The 18,539-nt window shown below is 41.5% G+C and overlaps 2 protein-coding genes across 6 annotated transcripts in view; one reads left to right on the plus strand and one right to left on the minus strand.

The window, feature by feature from the left end:
- Window positions 1-3,638: 3,638 nt before the first annotated feature.
- socs3b (suppressor of cytokine signaling 3b) lies at window positions 3,639-7,350 on the minus strand. 4 transcript variants are annotated; one of them, XM_086304080.1, is made up of 3 exons: window positions 7,333-7,350; window positions 4,844-5,195; window positions 3,639-4,727 (listed from the first exon to the last, which is right to left on the minus strand). In XM_086304080.1, the coding sequence occupies exons 2-3, from the start codon at window positions 4,976-4,978 to the stop codon at window positions 4,170-4,172; spliced, it is 693 nt and encodes a 230-aa protein (XP_086160206.1). In that variant the 5' UTR covers window positions 4,979-5,195; window positions 7,333-7,350; the 3' UTR covers window positions 3,639-4,169. The 4 variants fall into 4 exon arrangements, with proteins under 4 accessions (XP_086160206.1, XP_086160202.1, XP_086160204.1 ...); XM_086304076.1 differs by lacking the exon at window positions 7,333-7,350 and adding an exon at window positions 5,986-6,316; XM_086304078.1 differs by lacking the exon at window positions 7,333-7,350 and adding an exon at window positions 6,134-6,256.
- Window positions 7,351-8,434: 1,084 nt separating this feature from the next.
- pgs1 (phosphatidylglycerophosphate synthase 1) overlaps window positions 8,435-18,539 on the plus strand; it is a 44,107-nt gene continuing 34,002 nt past the window's right edge. For both annotated transcript variants that reach the window (XR_015130758.1, XM_086304081.1), the window contains exon 1: window positions 8,435-8,588. Coding sequence is in view for 1 of the 2 variants with exons in the window: in XM_086304081.1 (XP_086160207.1) it covers window positions 8,473-8,588 (116 nt within the window). In the remaining variant the exon portion in view is untranslated. The remainder of the gene's footprint in view (window positions 8,589-18,539) is intronic.

Raw genomic sequence — 18,539 nt, forward strand, 5'->3', positions numbered from 1 at the left:
TTCACTACATATCGTACTGTGTATGACTGTGTACGTGACAAATAAAATTTGAATTTGAATTTGAATTTGAGAGGCAATGCCCGAAACGTTGGTGCGAGTGTTTTGATTGTTGGGTTGGGGGGGGTTCTCCAAATGGAGCTCAGTTGTTTGAGACCCGGGTGTTGTGTTTGGCGGGGACACTGTTGACAACTGTTGAGCTGGACACAGCAAGTCATAACCCGAAAAAAATGAATCACGGTGGAAAGACTTTCTGTGAGTGTGTGAGATTCACGACGCACAGGCAAAATATTCCAGCGCCACTCACTAGGCAACTATGGGGAACATAAGATGAGTCACAGCGAGCTGAGCTGGCTTATTTGAACAATGTGTTGTGTGTAAAACTGGATTGTTCTGGTTGGATTTTGGGAAGAAGGCTCACTCATTTTCTGTTTGTCTCCTAACCTACGTCATCCTTCTCTCCAAGTGCCCACTCAGTTTTCCTCTCATAAACAAATAGTGTCATCTGCACTCGCGCACAGACGCACACCAGCGTCCAAACAGCAACCCTGGATGCGTTTTTTCCTGGAAGTGTCAAGGCAAAAAATGAGGAACCGAGTTTTTGAATCATTGTAATTACCTGTACTGAGGTGAGCTGTAAAAACAGTTATTAAACATTAGCCTGTGATTCCCACAGAGGTCTTAGGTTGGCTCGAGTCCAGAGAGATGTGTGTAGCACTGGCGGCTGGCCCAGTGAGGTAGACGAGGTTACTCCTCTATTTTTTAAGGGATATGAGGGAGATCAAAATATAACTGCTTAATCTCATCTTGAACATAGGAGAGAGGAGATAAGTAGAGAAAAAATAATGTTGGTTTTAACCTTTTGGACTTGACCAGAGTCGCTTTGCATGACTCATAGTTCAAAATAATCCTCGTTTATCTTACACTGGGCTGTGGTGCAGTTCCTTTAAGCCACCTTTCAAACAAAAGGTTTGAACAGGAGAGCAGAAAAGAGCCTGAAGCCTTCAATTTTAGCTCACAAGGCTTAAATGTAGAAACTTTGGCCATATTAAAATGAGGATCCACCATTTTTACAGCACATGTATGACATAAAAAAAAAAAATCAGGAAAATCTCCCAGGTCCTCCTTATCTGATTTTAATATTCTCTCAGCATCTTTTATTTCTTGTTTTAAGCAATTATTTCCTCTTCAGGACTCCCCTACCTCACACACTCCCTCCTTCTGAAACACACATTAACACCAGGCAAGAGCCGTAAAAACTCAACTCAATTAAAGTGCCTCTTTCCTGGAAGCCAGCCTCAGACAGAGCACAAGGTATGCAGGGAATGGGAACCATATCTGTGTGTGTGTGTTCGGGGAAATGAGGGGGGGGGGGGGGGGGGGGGGTGTAGAAATGAAGAAACTCACCTCCTGCTTAATTTTACCAACAGGCGCAATCTAGCTTGACCAACCACTTACGCACACACACACTCTGCTTTGGCTGCGCACTAAAAGACAAAACTAAAACCACAGACGATCATAAATCTCCTCCACGTGGACCCTTTCACCTATTTGACCTCAAACACACACACATATCCATACACACTCCCTGGAGGACACCATCCTCTTTCAGCCCCTCAGGCAGGATGTATAAAACCCCACTGCATTCCTTTCCAGTTAGGTCCAGCCCAAAGTGAGCTCTCCACACAGTGACTGCTGTGTCAAAGTGTGCATGCATGACGTTGACCTAAACCCTCTCCTTCTGGGAAACCCTTTGTTACTGTGCCATGTGCACATCAGCTGTGCCCTCCCTCCATCCTTTCCTTCCATCCTTCCCTATACGTTCTCCAATCCCTGTGGAATTTATCCACAATCCTCTGGCAAAGAAACGGAGAAGCGTGGATCGGAGCAACTTTAACCCGGTGATGAATGTGCGTCCTCCTCGTGTGCTGCTGCTCACTCTTTTTCAAAGTGTGCCGACTGAATAAACACTGCTTTGTTTAACTAGGAAATCCCAATTGTAAGTAAATAGTCTTGCTGTGAGGCCAGGAATTGCTGGAATAAAAACCATTTTACAATTTATTAGAGTAAATTAAAAGTGTGTGCAGTCAATATTGAATTGGTGGAAGTTCAAAAGAAGAAAAACAAAACAAAACAGTAAATTAAGACACAAGGCAAATGCATTGACTTTTGTAAAAATAGTGCTTTTTAATATAAATTATTGAAATATTTTAGAAATATAAATATGTGCAACGTTCCTTTTCATTTATTTCTGTAATGCTTTGTCATTTCAGGTATTACAGCTTGTATTGCCAGACTAGTGGCCAGCCTGTTGCGAGAGAGTCTTTATAAAAGACAATATGATTCACATACACGTGGTCCACCGGTGCAACACATGTTTTAAAAAAAAAAAAAAAAGAAGAAGAAAGAGTTGGTGTTGATGTGACCCAGATTTGACCAAAAAAAAAAAAAGTGTGCCGCCCTCACCTCGAGTGGCCATGTGAGCTCAAACAGACAAAAACATAAAAGGCTGCCACTCCAATATGGATCACAGGTACGGGTCAAACAGCAAAAGCACTTCCTTTTTTTGATCAAATCTAAGTTTTGAATTCTGGTTTACAAAAGGCTGTTTTCTTTTCTTTTTTAAGAATCACTTGAGGGAAAAGTGTAGTGTATCCTTAACATTCAGACAAGTCCAACTGTTCACTTCTCCTCCTCCAGAGGTTATGATGGAAAAGTAGACAAAAAAGTAAAAAATACAAATCCTTTCTGAAGTTACAGGAGAAGGCAGACAGATATTCAAACACACTGGGGCATTTTAACAAATAGAAATGAGCCGGAGATGATAATCCAAGACAGAAATAAGACTCAGCTAAAATCTTTTTCCCCCTCACACAGGGCAGTTATATTTACAGGAGCGGCGTCCTGTTGTGCTCTATCATTTCCTCTTATCGGAGTTTTTGTTTAGCTGTATACCAGTATGTCTCCTCCCACCTTTCTCCCCCAAGTCTACCCCTCCTTTTCAGTTTCCTTCTCCCAATCCCACTCCTCCCTCTGCTTTAAAATCCTCACCCTCTCCGCATCTTTGGGATCATCACCATTATCATCATTCCCCCAAGGAGCTTTACAGTGTCGCTGACATTTTTCCAGCCAGTCGGGATAAAAATAAGGTCTGCTGTTTTGTTTGGTCCCATGCCAGGGCTTTTGTCCCGGTAAAAAAGCTTTTGTCTCGGCAAGAGCGGCCTGTTTTCTGTCACTGTCAAAGCATACATGCATCTCTGAAACAAAAAGGCAGGGGGAGGGGGGGCTGGGCAGTCAAATGGTTATGGATCAGGAACAAGGAACACATAGGAGAAGAAAATGCTTAGTAATTATTTTTTTAACCTCCCCCCATCCCCCCAAAACTCCCATGCTAACAAAACCTTCATGTGGTCTATACCTGTGCGTGTGTTTGAGGGTGTGGGTGTGTGTTTGCATATGTGGAGCTAGAGTGCATGACCGTCCCACTCCCCCTCTATGAGGCAACACTTGCGGGAAGCAGCAATGGAAATGTGTGCACCACCACAACGCAAACACACTCACACACACACTCACGCTCAGACAAACAAATCCTGTGCGTTCTCTGTACAGGGCCCCCCTCGTTTGGACTTTGCCTTTTCTCTGAAACCCCCCACCCCCCACTCTCTCTACCCACTGCCGTTTGTCTGTCCAGTTGTAAATGTCACGCAGACAGCAGCAGCTTTGAAGCACATTAAACCCACCAAAATATCACTGGTGGTGCATTGATCATGCCTTTCGCTGCCATCGTTAATATTGACCAGTCAGGTTAATCTTCTACGAGGCACTGCTCTGCGTCTCAGTCAGTCATAGGAAACGTTGACCTTTGACCTCAGGCTTCATCTGCCACTCACTTGAGTGGTCAGTGTTTTTGTTTTTGTGTGTTTTTGCAAAGCAGGACGGACGAGGTAATCGTCGGTTACCCAAATCACACTCCTCATCCCCAGAAGGTCAGCGGGTGACCCAGAGTAGATCAGTGATCAGCTGATTCTGGAAAACTGACCTCATGTTAGCACTTAAGGCTCAGTCTGGTCAGTTTATGTCCACACAGACAATCTCGCATTCACCGAGAGCTGGTCCGTGCTGTAATCCTGGCACTTGGTCCATGCAGTAGAACCTGTCGCAGTTCCTGTCAGTCATATAGGAGCATCATACTCCTCCAGGTAGTCTCTAAGTGTGTCCGGGAGCTGCTCAGTCCGCTCAGACGCCCCCAAGCCCTGATTGTTCAGCGTCCTCCTGCACATGTGCTGCAGGCTGGAGAGACAAGTCGAGAGGGGTCGACGCAATTCCAGTGGGATTTTCTCCCCACCGGTATGGATCAGATAAACATTGTGTGCCTTTGTTTTTGTCTCTCCTGGATTGTCCCCACTCGCCTGTTCCTTGGTCCCTTCAGTATCTTGCCCCTTCCCCATGTAGTGTGCTACGAGTTTCAGCACACAGTCAAATTGCGGGAGCTCCTGGGTATTTTGGGGGTCTGGCTGTAGGAAGAAGCCTCCTCCCTCACTGTGGATTCGCAGATTCTTGGTTCCCTTAGTTGTCTGGACAGAGAGTGTGAAGAAGTGGTGGTGGTCTGAGGAGTCACGGACCAGGAAAGTGCCAGGGGGTTGAGAGCGTAGCAGGGAGCTGGCTTCCCGGCCTCCGACAGCTCCCCAGTAAAAGCCACTCTGCTGAAGCTTATGCAGTGCACGCATCACCTGAAACAGGTAAAAAAAAAAAAGAAAAAAAAAAGCCATGTTGAATTTCCAAGAATGCCAAAGAAACCACACACACAAAACGTAATAGTTTAGCTAACTCCTCAGATGTGACTGACCTGCTGGTAGTGTTCATGCGAGCTGAAGGGCTTGAAATGATGCGGGGTAAAGTTCGACCCCTGAACCCTGCCCTCTGGAGAGGTGATGCTGCTCATGGCAAGGGGGTTGTGTCCTGCAAAGGTTACCATGGCCATGCCATGGCCCCCTGCCTCTCCCTGCTGATCGAGAGGCAGGGGGCCCAGAAAAGGAGCGCGGGATTGGACAGGTGGAAGAGAGTCGGCAGCAGAGCGAGAGGGGAGACGAGGGGGGGAGCGGGGTGAGGATGGCGGGGTCACACACCGGGTCCAGGGCCCCGGGGAAGAGGAGTCTGATGCATCCAGAGAGGGGCTGGTAGAGAGCACCTATACACAGCTGGAGGGAGACAGTGAGCAAAGATTAAGCACTTCCAGCTATATATAACCTCATCTTGGCTTGCAAATATAGAGCCATAGAGCCTCATTTGAATTTCACTCCTGCATAGGCAGTGAGAAATAAATGGCCACTGTGCCACACTGAAGCTCTCAGTTTACCCCCATAAAAATGCAGTTATGGCGACTGTAACAAATGCATATGGCATGAGCGGGCAGCGAGCAGGCAGGTTATATTTAGTTTAAATGAATGCACTGCTTACTCGTGCTGCTGCACCGTGCAGCCAGACAGCAACTGGATCCTGATTGCTTTCAATTGTCTTCGATCGGGCGCACCGCAACAAGGGATTTCTGAATCGGGGTCACTGTGAAAGAGTCCAGCCAGCGCAATTTTTTTCTTCTATTAACCCCCTCCATTTCTCTTTGCTAAATAGCTGTATCCCTGCTCGGAAGCCCCGTTCTCCGGTTTCACGATGACTGAAAAGGTGTCCCGTCTGGTTCTGGTTTCCCAAGATACCCTGCAGGCTCTACGGGAATTGGAAGTCGGCTTCACCGGACAGTGCAGGCGCCATAGCGACTCAGAACTGCTACGGAGCCACTGGCGTTAAACTCGGTCCACTACTGATGATACTGCGAACCCCCCGAGCATTAACACTTTTAGGACCGTCTTCAGCGAGAGCCCGAGCTGCTAAATAAAACCACAGCGCTTTAAAGTGCCCCATACCCCAGTTTTCTGTCATTTTGCCTACTTTAAGACGATGACCGGCGAACCGCTTTTAAATGTTTTAACTTACCTTGTGGATACACTCAGCCCAGCGCCGCAGCCGCTCGTCGCCAAAAGAAAAGATACGCAAACTACCCGAAAGTAGTGCTTGAAAAAATATTAACTCAGGCATTAAAATCCATAAAAAAGTATCCAAAAGAGCGTGTGGGTTTCCTTACCGAGCAGAGGAATGTGTCGGCAGCGGTATCTGCCGGAGAACTCCCCGTGTGTGTGTGTTGGGGGAGGAGGGGAGGGGAGGAGGTTTACTGGAGGTTGTTTCCAGTGAGTAAAGCCGATGTTCGTAAAGCTCCGCCCCCCTCCGTTCAGAGGTTCTTCCAGTAAACACACGAACGCACGCTCACGCACGCAAAAGAACACACGCGCGGGCTCGCGCCCGCTCTTGGCGGATCGCCAATAAATAATCAGCGTGACCTTTACCGGGCTGTTTCCTGGTACTGCTGCTGGATTCCCTTCTCGACAAGGTGAAAAAGTTAAAAGCTCCACATATGGCACAATATAAAACCGCAGCTATGGCTCATGTTTTAGAGACATACTCCACATATTCTCGCTATAATAACTAACCATAATATGCTTGTACATGCACTGCAGGACCCTTCTTTTTTTCTGCATTCATCTAACACTCAGATCTGCCGTTAAAGCATTAAAAATCCTCAGTTCCATATAAAATAATGCATCCAAGTGTTGATATCTATGTAGAAATCAGCATTTCCCCCGAAAATATGGGTTATATAAACATATTCATACCCGTAGAAGACATTTTGTTCTTTCTCCCTAAAGGAAAATCAGCAGGATTGTAATAAAAATCTTATTTACTTTTTTTTTGTTTTTAGCAGGGTTACTTTTACTGATGCAGAAGATTGCCAGGATTACCAGGAAAATGCACAGACTTCTGTTAAAGACTTAAACAAAAAATATCTTAATGTATGAAAATATTATTCTTAGTTTTAATACATATCAGGTCTCAGTAATCCCAGATAGGTAGGAGAAGTATTATTATTTTTTTATTTTTAAAAAAGCACCCCTAAATTTGTATCTAGGTGAAAAGTTGTCATAATGCTGTGAATTAAAGTACTCGTATCTATTCAATATTTAATCTGCTGAGGTTGAGTAAAGACTCAAGTATTTTAAAACTGTACCGCAGTGAATGTTACTCTACTATTTATTAAATTTGCTGTCGTTTGTTTGGACAAACACAGAATACAAAAGCACATGTGCACAAATTAAGAAAAAAAGCACAGGTAGAATTTTTTTTTAGGTGTTTCACTGAAATAATCAAGTAACCTACTTTCAAGGTTTATGTCTATTTCCTTGTGCTGTTACAAATCTCTCTGCTGAGTTTCCATAAACAAAGCCTTACCTTAAGGTCAGATATTTTCAAGCTATTCAGCATCAACATGGGCTGTCATTGCATTCTCCCTTCTCTTTCTTAACAGCATGAAGGATAAATAGCATCTGACCTACAACAAACTGGCTTATGTTTAAAGATAGGGGTCCCTCAGTCCGCTGTGTCGTGTCCGTGTCAGGAAACATCTGACTTACTGCAAATGCTCTTGAGCAACAGCCTACAGTGTTGCTTGAGCATGCAAATGCCCTATATGTAATGAAAGGTTGAAAGAGTGACTCGTTTTAAATTAAGAGCCAAATCTGTAACTTTAGAGGAGAAAAAGGTTTAAATTTACTCTGAAAAATAGTGAGAATCAATTACAAATGCTATGATTACTGGTCTTTCTTTCTAATATGTTCATTAACAATCCAAGAACAAACATAGGCTGTAAGGCCATAAAAGATATCAACTCATATTTAAAGTGTTTTGAAATCAATAAAGCAGTAAAGTTAGATAGTAGTCCTGATTGTTCTCCATATCATTCTACTGAAACGTACTGCTGCGAGTATTGTTGTTATAAGACAGCAGTAAAGAAGATTCTCATGTGCTATGAGCCTTCCAAATATAAACACATACACACACATTTATCAGTCGGCTGAAACAATGCACGTCATGCATTGCATGACTGAAAATCTTCAAGGCACACCTTTAACAGGTAACTGAACAGGAAGATGTGTTACCAAAAATATATCTTTAAGCTTTTCTGTGGTCACATATGTCTTTTTTAAAGAGTGCCTTGGTGGTTAATTTAAAAATGGAGCATAAATAATTTGCAGGTCATTAAAAGACACTTAAAATCACCCCCAAAATCACAGAAAAACAGATCCCAAACCAGCGATATTTAATTTATTTAATTAAAAGAAAAGCACCTTACCTATTACAGTAGGGTCTTATTATTGTAAGGTCTTTACCTTTCAGTTTAAAGCGCCTTCAGGCAAATGTTGTTGTGCTTTGAAGCAATACAAATAAAACTGAATTGAACTGAATTGAAGTTGCTTGGCACGGTTTGAGCTGTCACTACAATCTTGTGTACTGCACAGTGTAGAAAGCGTCTGTGTATGTGAACTGAGAGGGGTGTCTATAAAGTTTTTTCAAACTCGCAGTGCTGCAGCAATGGCGGCTCCCATGTCCTGGAGGAGGCTGGTGTACTCCGTGTACTCACCGGCCATAGCTGGGGTTTTTACCCGGATATCTGACCGGGTGTTCCGTGCACGGGACCGGCGAGGAGGGTAAGACACACGAGGACAAAAGTGCGCTTTTTCTGCCGCTGTAGTGTTACTTCTCTTAGCGCCTTTCTCACCTCTAGCTTGCCTTGCTAGTGTAGCTCTTGCTAATGCACCCATCATCGGACACGAATATTTTGACCCTCTGTTTTCACGAAGTCTTAAAATCCTTTATACGTGAACATGTCTGGCCACCAACCCCGACTTATTTCGAGTGAAAATAACACGTTTACAGCAAATGATAACCATAGTTAGAGTCACATTTAGCGCATCAATATCCAGTAATGAACTTCACGAGACTCAGCAACCATATGGGGAAGTTTTCATAACTGACACGCAGTGCACCATGGGAATGAATAAGAAACCAGCTATGTTTTATTTGTTTTTTTATTTTGGAAATAGCAGTTGAACTTATGATGTAATAATGATAGTCTTTCGGCCTTAGGGGTTGCCACAGCGGATCATTTCCCTTCATCTCACCCTATCTTTAGCATCGACCTCCAGCCCAGCTTTGTCTCCCTGTCTTCACACTGCTCAATCCGAGCTGTCTGTCGGATATACTAATTTCTAATCTTGTCCATCATGGTCAGTGCCAGCTCGGCGTCTTGTCTTCATCTTTTTTTTGGGTCAGTGCCACAGTCTTCAAACCACACATCACAGCAGGTCTCACTACCACCTTCTAATCCTTCCCTTTCACTCTTACTGCTATCCTCCTCAAAAATCACCCCAGGCAATCGTCTCCACCTGCTGCACCTGTCTCATGCACTGACTGTTGCTTTGGATGGTTGACCAACTCATCCACCTTTACCACCTCTACTCCTTGCATCTTCACCTTTCCATCTGTCTCCAACTCTCGAGACACTCTGTCCCCCAGCTGTTCCCTGCTCTCCCTGCATCTCAACATGTTTTGAAGTTCTCCAGAGGCCTGGTAATGAACTCATGTGATACGGGTGTGTTGACCCAGGGTGAGATTTAAAACCTGCAAGGACACCGGCCCTCGTGGACTGGGATTGGGGACCCCAGCTTTAAAGGCTCTGAGCTTTGTGATGAAGTAGAACTAGCTAGTTAGATTTGGGAGTAACAAGACACAGCAAATTATGTCCTCAAAATCCAGTAAGATAAAGTTATCTCGCTTCAGTTATTTTTGCTGTAAAATAAGCTTGTAAAGCATATGAACATTGTCACTAAAACCTGTCATAAATGTTGGCATGAGAGAGTCTGCTATCAGTGTGCGATTGAATGGGGTCTACTTGGTAATTACATGCAATCTGCTTTTGATAATAGAAAAATAAATGGCAGTTGTTTATAAACCTTCAATAATCTGTCAGAAAAACTGCAGTTAGTTACACTGCACCTGTTTGCAGACAGTTGCATCCGATCGGGCGACCTGTGCAAGTGATCATGAGTGCACAACGTCCTCAAACTCTGGGCAACCATTAGTCACCAAGAGTTGCAATTAGTCTATTGCTGGATAGTTTTTCAGTTCAGTTCATTTAAGTTTCCTTGGCTAACGTTATTGCAGAATGGTTAGCCCTCTAATAAAATAAGTATATCTAGTGTGCCTGTAGTGACACAATATTTCCACACGGAATATTGCAATATTATGTTGTCTTTTTCTTTTTTCTTTTTTGGCACCCACCACTGCTGCTCTTCTCTGTCTTGTTTAGAGCCTCTGTGTTGGGCTTCCAGTTCAGCTTGTTATTGATGTGGAAACCCGGGTGCACAGGTACTCCTCCACCACATCAACAGGATAGACAGGAGTTGTATAGCCGTACTCATCCTTCAGTAGTCTATGTGATTTTATTCACATTCAGAAGCAGATGATTCCTCCCAGAATACTCCACAAAATAATATCCTAGTGTTCTGTGCTCCCACTCTCTCCCATTAGTAATAACATAGTATATTGAGTTTTACTGAAAAGCCTGAGGTGTACAAGGCAATGTGAAAAAGCACAATTCCCTGTGGAGCTCCAGTATGGCACCTCAACAAATCATAAAGTCTCAGATACTGCAGACTGTGTGTCAGGTAGTATGCAATCCATGAGATGGTGGACATGATTACTTACATTTCCTGTAGCTTCTCTCTCAGCCGCAGTGGATGGATCATGTTAAATGGACTTGAGAAATCCGTCTAGATAGTAACCATGCAGCCGTTACTATCTAGATCAGAGGTCGGCAACCCACGGCTCACACGCCCTTCTGCGTCACACGCTAGTACAGAGGGTGAAGCACTGTTTTCACCTGTGGTGTTAGGTTAACTAAGACAAGCCTTGGCTGTGCTGTGGTTGTTTTGTAACGTTGCGTGTGACTAATACTAAACTACTACACCTTTCTGACAACCACCTTCACTCCAGTCTTGTTGTGTGACAGCTAGCACACAGCTGCAACTAAACTCAAGCAGCTGTTGGGGTCTATTCAAATCAACACGTGGAGTGACACGCCTGAGTCGTCTTTAGACTTCAGAAAAAAGAGCTTTTCACTTCAGTCATTTTTCACTTGACAGAACAGGAAAAGCTGAGAAATTAAAAACAACTGTATTCCCTGTAGGGGAGGTAAACAGGTTTTAGGGTGTCCCAGCAGTCATTCATGTTGACTTAGTGGCTTATAAATAGTCTTTGAGGGATGGTTTCAAAAGAAGATAAAAAAGAAAATTGTACCATGTGAAGAATTCAGCCTGATTACTTGGCTGTCATCTTCGTGACGTAAGATATTGACTGAAAAAGTTGGGGACATTCTTCTTTCCATCCTGCTATGATGAGCAGCTTGCCTGTGTACAGTTTTTAGAATAAATCTCTGGATCTGCAGGATTCTCATGGGGAAGACGATTGCGTGGCATATTTGTCACTCTTGTGTACATTATACTGTTCGATTAAATGTGTAAGTGCATTTAAACACCAGATCTATAAGTGCACTTATAGATGCTGCTTCTTGGCATGCTTAAACTCCACAGCTTACAGATACAGGTACCCAGCTAAGTGCTACAGGGCACCTGTCTATCAAAGCCATGCCTTTAACTTTAAGCCTTAAAATGATACAGCTGTACAGTGATATGAAGGAGTAACTACAACCCCCCAAATCATCTTTTGTGCCAGGCTTTAAATTTATTGTTGTGACTGAAGTTAGAAAATTAGAGCAACTTCTCTGCTGGTTTCATTTTTTTTTAACCCTGAAGGTTTACAACTTGGTGTAGACATTCATTACTTTTTTTTTTGGTGTGAACTGTAGTTCCTGGGTCGAGTCTGCTTCCCAGAAGGAAATAGTTTGTGGAATTTAAAAACGAACATTCCATAGTATATTGCTTTCATGCTTTCTTGGCAGCAGTTTGGGAATGGCTCTTTTATGAATGCTAGAACTTTGGACTTTGTGCACACATGCTGTAACAAGTCCCTAGTATTATAACCAAAACATAGATGGGCTCATTTTTTATTCTTCTACTGGAGTGGCTTTACTTGATTTACAGTTTAAAAAAAATAAAAAAATCTCTATTTATCCTATCTGGGTCTGGGTGCTAAATCTCAGTTTATCCTGTTTAATAAAACGAGCCATTTCAGCACGTATACTTTTAGGGTCAGAGCCTTTCTTCTGATTGGCTGCCCTTCACAAACACAAGGTTTGACAAGAGGGGTGGAGCTCTGTATTCACACAGAGTTGTGTACCTGAGAGATGTTTCTCGCTGTGGTGCAATACAGCGTTAAAAGTAGAAAATAACAAGTGCTTAGGGCATTCTGAAGCCTTCTTGAGACTTTTTCATTCACAGGGATACTCTGACTTCATTATTTGAAACGTTTGGCATGTTCAACATTTTTAGGGATTCTTGAGGACCTACAGGTTATGGTTAAATTTGAATTCTTTTCTTTTTTTTCAGGACTTGTCACTTTTCATAATCACAAGCGTTAAAGCTGGCGATGTGACTGACTTTGACAGGTGTGCCAACAGTGGCAGCTGTCTGCTTGCATCTTTAGTAAGAAGCTTTACCCATGCATCAACTGGACCTCTGCCAAGTTTATGGTGTTGGTGCATTTTGCAAATAAATTTGTGCTTCAGTTTCACTTGGATGTGACGAGGATCTGGCTGTGAAACCGCGTGCTCATTGGCTAAGCATTTATCAAAGCATTTCAGTGTTGGCTTCACTGTTGTGATGTGGAATCCGTGTCTGTCTTCTATACTGTCAAAGTTGTTGAATTCATCTTGCTGGTATCTTACAACCTCTCGACCAGTGGTGTCAAACATAAGACCTGGGGGCCAGTAAGGACTTCAATCTGCCCCACTGGACGGCTTTAAAAAATGTCAAGTAGAGCATAGATTTTGAAGTTTTTACTGCATTTTCATACGTTTTACAGCTTTTCCTACCGATAAACATGTCACCCACGGCCGTTAATACTACAACAAAGTAATTAAGTAATAGATAAACATTTAAATGACCGAAAAGTTCCTTTTTTGACTATTGACTATAGAAATGTCTGGGTTTTTTTTTTTTTTTTTTTTTTTTTAAAAAAGGGTCCACATAAACATATCTGTGAATAAATCAGTTTTGTAACTATAGGAGAATCTGGAAAATGATCTACCAGGACCTTTTCTCTAATTTTACAAATCTTTGTTAACCACAGCAGCATTTCTTTATCATGTAGAAAAAAAAAGCTGTGCTATTGACATCGCACTTCTTTTTCTTATATCGAATGTGTGTAGTTAAATGTCTTTACACTTACAGAAAGGGGATTTTCACTGGTCCGACCCACTTAAGAAGTGGGCTGTATGTGGCCCATGATGTGAAATGAGTTTGACACCCCTGCTCTAGACCAGGTTTAAGATATGGAGCCCAAAACCCATGAGTGACATCATAGTGGCTATGTCCATCTTATACTGTCAACTGTGGTTGGTCATCCCACCACGTCCCATTTACACTAAGTTGGATTAGTATCTGTGGCATCAGTGCTCGGAGCTCTTCGTCTTACTCATCTCTTCACCTTTCAGTACGTTTAGTGTTTTGGCTTCTGCAAGTTCTGGATTTACATCTTACGAGGTCTAAAATATAACAAGTAGCATTTCCTGTTTGCTAAATGAATAGGCTGTGGATCAGTTGACAAGAATGAGGATGTAAGTCCTTTAAAATTACAAGGACTTTTAAGTCACATGCTTTAAATCAAATCAGATGCGGTGCATACACATGACGAACTGAACAGCTCCTCTGTTCATTGAAGTCAACAGCTAAAGCCTTGCATTGCTAGCATAGCCTCTAATTCTGTTAAATCAAAGGGAGTTAACTCCATCGTTTGTTTGCTTGTTTTAATCAATTTTAAATCATGCTTTTTATTTGCTTTTGTTTCTAATGTCTCTGTAAAGCACTTTGAATCACCTTGTTGTTGAATTGTGCTATACAAATAAACTTGCCTTGCCTATAGTCATCAGATGGCTTATGTAATTCTTTTATTTAGAAGACATGCGGTGATTATATGCCCCTCCTATGTCTGCCCTTTAAAATAAATCGACTTTGACTTTGTTTTATTTTATTTTTGTAGACTTTTATGTCCCCCTAACATGAGTTGAAAGCTGATATTTTTATATGACGCTGTTGGAACATTAATTGTAAAGTGTGATCTTTATTTCCTCTGTCACACCATTCTGTCTTTTTACAACTTACAGAAAACTGTCAAGGCTTCCTGTCAGCTGAGTCACACAACAGAGCTGAATCACTGAGCTTGATGTGCTCTGTTTGATAACGTTCGTAATTTGCACCGCTGTAAAAGGAGGGAGATAATTTGGAGTAAGATGAGTAGAAATGAGGAAGTTATGTTTCTTGATGTTTTTTATCACTCTTGTGTGTTTATGATTAGACTCTGTGTGACTGTGATGTGACTCTGTAGCTTTTATTGATTATTATTTATTTACATAAAGTCAAATGCCAAAAGCAAGACCGTGTATTTGTATTCTGGTTAATATAAGCTTGTAAACAATGTAAAGGAATGCCAGGACTTCTGACTAGCCGATAAGAGTTGCAAGCATGCCTGAGGTTAACACTCCACCCTGTAATTATTTTAATGTGGTTGCATTGTCAGACTGCATGCTTGTGTGAGAAGCACAAAAGAGCTGCATCTTTGGGATGAATGTAGGATGCAGACAAAAGAAAAAAGCACATGAAGGGTTACATCTTCCCACAGATCCGTGCTCCTGAATACAACTCTTATTTGAGCAGCCATGAATTATTTTCCGTCATACTCAATATTTTCATCAGATAAGCATCTGACATTTTTCACATGTTTTACGGGTTTTCTCAGATTTTTATCAACAGTCAGTGATTCATTAGGAAAAAAACAATCTTGTTTTTCATTTACAAAAAATCAGACTACTAAGGGTTGTAAAGGGCTTTACAGTCAATCCTGAAATTTAGCTTTGATTAGTCATGTTTGACTGATTTGTTCCTAAATTGAGCTATTCTTAGACACAGTCGTTCACAGAGTGGCCTTTGAGTACCTCTCAAAGACTCTGCCTCCTTTAAAAAAAAATTTTTTTATACACAGTCGTGTTACTAATTTACCAGATTAGATGGTTGATATTGCATGTACTTTCAGTTATGCCAAACATCATAACAATAACATTTTTTAACTTACTTTTATTCATCCATAAAATATATTACCAAATGTAAATAAGTGCAAAGTGTACAGTCAGAAAACTTATTTGAACCCCTGCTGATTTTGTAAGTTTGCCCACTAACAAAAGAAAGTTCAGTCTATAATTTCAATGGTAGGTTTATTGAACAGTGAGACAAAGAACAAAAACCAAAAAATCCATAAAGATGCATTTCAAAAAAGTTATAAATGAATTTTTTATTTCCATGAAGGAAATAAGCATTTGCTCCCCTATCAATGAGGAAGATTTCTGGCTCCCAGGTGTATTTTATACAGGTAACGAGCTGGCAGCCTTCTTAACTTGTTACCTGTGTAAAAGACAACGGTGCGTAGAAGAAACAAATTTCTCCAGATTTAAAACTGTACCATGGCCAAGACCAAAGAGCTTTCCAAGGATGTCCGGGACAAGATTGTGCACAAGGCTGGAATGGGCTAGAAGACCATCGCCAAGCAGCTGGGTGAGATAGTGACAATAGTTGGTGTGATTAATGGCAAATGGAAGAACCATAGAATAACTGCCAAGCTTCCTAGGTCTGGAGCTCCACGCAAAATCTCACCTCATGGAGTTTCAATGATAATGAGAACAGTGTGAAACCAGAAGGAGAACAACTCTGGAGGAACTTGTGAGTGATCTAAAGGCAGCTGAGACTGTAGTCACCTAGAAAAGAGTTGGTAAAGCAGTTGGTAACTGCAGTGCCTGCAAGGTCCCTCTGCTCAACAACTGCTTTTTTTTTTTTTTTTTTTTTTTTTTTTTTTTGACCCTATGCGACCTATATCCGATCATGGTATGACAGTGTGAACGGCACAAATCCAATATTTTCAAGTCCGAAGTCTTTATATTAAGGGCCATCAGTCAAACAATGTTGTGTGTTCTGGGTCTAAACAGAGCGCGTTGTGTGTGACGTCTTCTTTTGTGCATGCGGGCCGCTTTGAGCGTTCACAATAGAGCGCGTTTGCTGTCGCATTTTATTTGTAGTGTGAACAAGCAGACAAAAAAATCGGATTTGATCAAAAAAATCTGAATTGAGCATTAAGACCTGCAGTGTGAACGTAGCCTAAGACTTCAGAGGGTGAAGCAGATTTCCTTGAACTGGAATTTGCACTCAGCTGATTAAATGGAATAAACAAATGTGAAATGAACTCGTCATTCCCCAGCCTGGCTGGAAGCAAATCTGGACTCTAATGAAGTAGCAAAAGTATAGAAAAGGGATTTTGCTGAGATGAAATGCAAACCAGTATGTATGGCACAATCGTTGTAAGTCCTGGATCCACCAGGTGTGTTTTGACATTACACAAATTTTCCTGTGTGTTGTTCCAACCTTCTTGAAACAAGCTGCTGGCTTCAACTTCAAAATGAGCTCTAGTTTCCAAAAAACACCGACACTGATACGTTTCCTTTTGTGCCGGTTTCAAATGATTCTGCAACTGAAGTGAATTTGAGCCAAAACGTTTATTTTGGCAAGCTGCAAGTTATACTTAAGTATATTCTCTGTTCATATATTCCACATTTTGATGCCATCACTACAAAAAAAATATTTTCTTGGCCCTGAGAATGTTTTAAAAACATTAAATTGTTTAAAAAAAATAATAATTTTGGCCTTAGAATTGTGGGAGGTGTCCACTGGAAAATAAAATGCTGATTGGTGACCCAGTTTAAATAATAAAGTAGCAGTCCTTCTTACTGACAGGTGTTTCTATGATCTCCTCTCCATATTTTATGGCCGTGAAAAAGGCTAACAGAAATAACTGTCTGTATAATGTGACAGAACCCAAAGACCATTTCACAAAAGTGATGAAATCAGTGAAAAGTGATTTCAGCACTTCTCTGAAACGGATTAAAAATGTAACTTCTTGTGCTCTTTAATTAGACTTGACCTGGTGTACCTAATAAATGGGGACTTGGGCGTGCTCTGAGTACTTGTAGAAGTGAGTCTTACTACTCAGCAGCCACCTTCATAACAACTTTATGCACTTAATGAGCAATTATTTTGAAGCATTATGTAAATTATCTTTATTTCAAAGGCCACTGGGACATAATAACTCCATGTATAATATCATGAGTTAAACCTGATTTAAAAAAAAAAGAAGAAGAAATTTGCTGATTTTGGCTTAAAATAAGATTCTTTGTTAAACTTTTGCTCCCCTGGATCTTATACTTGTACCGCCATCTGTGCTGCTGCAGAATTCTCTGCTAGATTTCAATTAATCATTTATCGAGTGCCATGTCCTCTCTTGTCTCTGGTGTAACATCCTGGTTATTCCTAATTTATAGGAAGTTTTACTGTAGTGTGTTTGTGTGCTTGTAAAAAGCTCTGACGTCATTGACACTTGAGATGCTGAAAGACGGCACAAAAAGACAATACCTCCAAAATGATTCTCTTCCTGTGATCGTCTCCACAAGTAATCTGGGCCACAACAAGTAGATTTTCCTTGAAATCCACATGTAAAGCTCGATTTTCTTACACACTTTTAAAGGGAAGAATGCAAATGGATTGACAAAACTTTTCTAGTGTTGCTGACTAGTCACTTGCTTTAGACTACAAAACATTACACTGAGATTAGCAATTTTAAAGCTTTTAATACAGATTGGGTTAAATAATTTTATAACCTCGATGTTGACACCGTTCTGTAGCTTGATGGAAAATACATGCTGTGTAACTTTCATGATGATTTCAAAGTTCACCGTCATTCCTGGAAGCAGCAGCTTGCATAACAAAGTCACCATAAGGTCCACCTTCAGAGGAAGAGTTTGATAAATGATTGAACGTTTCAGCTGCTGGATGAGATTGTTGCGTCAGCCACTTAACAGAAGAACAATTCATCTTTAACTCATTTTGAAATATAACTTCCTCTGTAATTTTGGCAAGCAGAATTTATATTCACAGTGGTGAAGGTGTTTCTAAAATTTTGTACAACCCAAGTGAATAGTATTCAATTTAAGTACTTATTAAAACACAGATATATTAAGAGTAAATTAATTAATTTCGCTTTACTGGTTGATCCTTTCCCAACCTCAGTTAAGGTTACAAGCTCTGGGTAGTGAACTTAAGAGGTGAGGAGCTCACCTACTCCATCTCCAAGCATGAGCAGCTGATTAGCCTCAGCATCTGACTAGGATGCCTAGGTGTCTCTCACCCCACCTGATGGCCCCCGCGGAGGTTTCTTCCTGTTAAAAGGGATTTTTTTCCTTCTCTCTGTCACCAAAGTGCTTGGTCATAGGGGGTCATGTGATTGTTGGGTTTTTCCTCTGTATGTATTATTGTAGGGTCTACCTTACAATATAAAGCCCCTTGAGGCGACTGTTGTGATTTGGTGCTGTACAAATAAAATTGAAT

This window comes from Aulonocara sp. 'chitande type north' Nkhata Bay, linkage group LG8 (genome assembly GCF_057382095.1).
Source record: "Aulonocara sp. 'chitande type north' Nkhata Bay isolate Kocher_YH1m ecotype deep benthic linkage group LG8, A_spYH_male_GT1.1, whole genome shotgun sequence".
NCBI lineage: Eukaryota > Metazoa > Chordata > Actinopteri > Cichliformes > Cichlidae > Aulonocara > Aulonocara sp. 'chitande type north' Nkhata Bay.

What these genes read in the sequence shown, in the direction of transcription:
- socs3b (XM_086304080.1), bottom strand. Translation starts at nt 4,978, where the DNA reads ATGGCCATGGTAACCTTTGCAGGACACAACCCCCTTGCCATGAGCAGC. An exon ending in CGCATGAACACTACCAGCAG is followed by an intron (nt 4,728 to 4,843) that starts GTCAGTCACATC and finishes TACCTGTTTCAG; the next exon opens with GTGATGCGTGCACTGCATAA.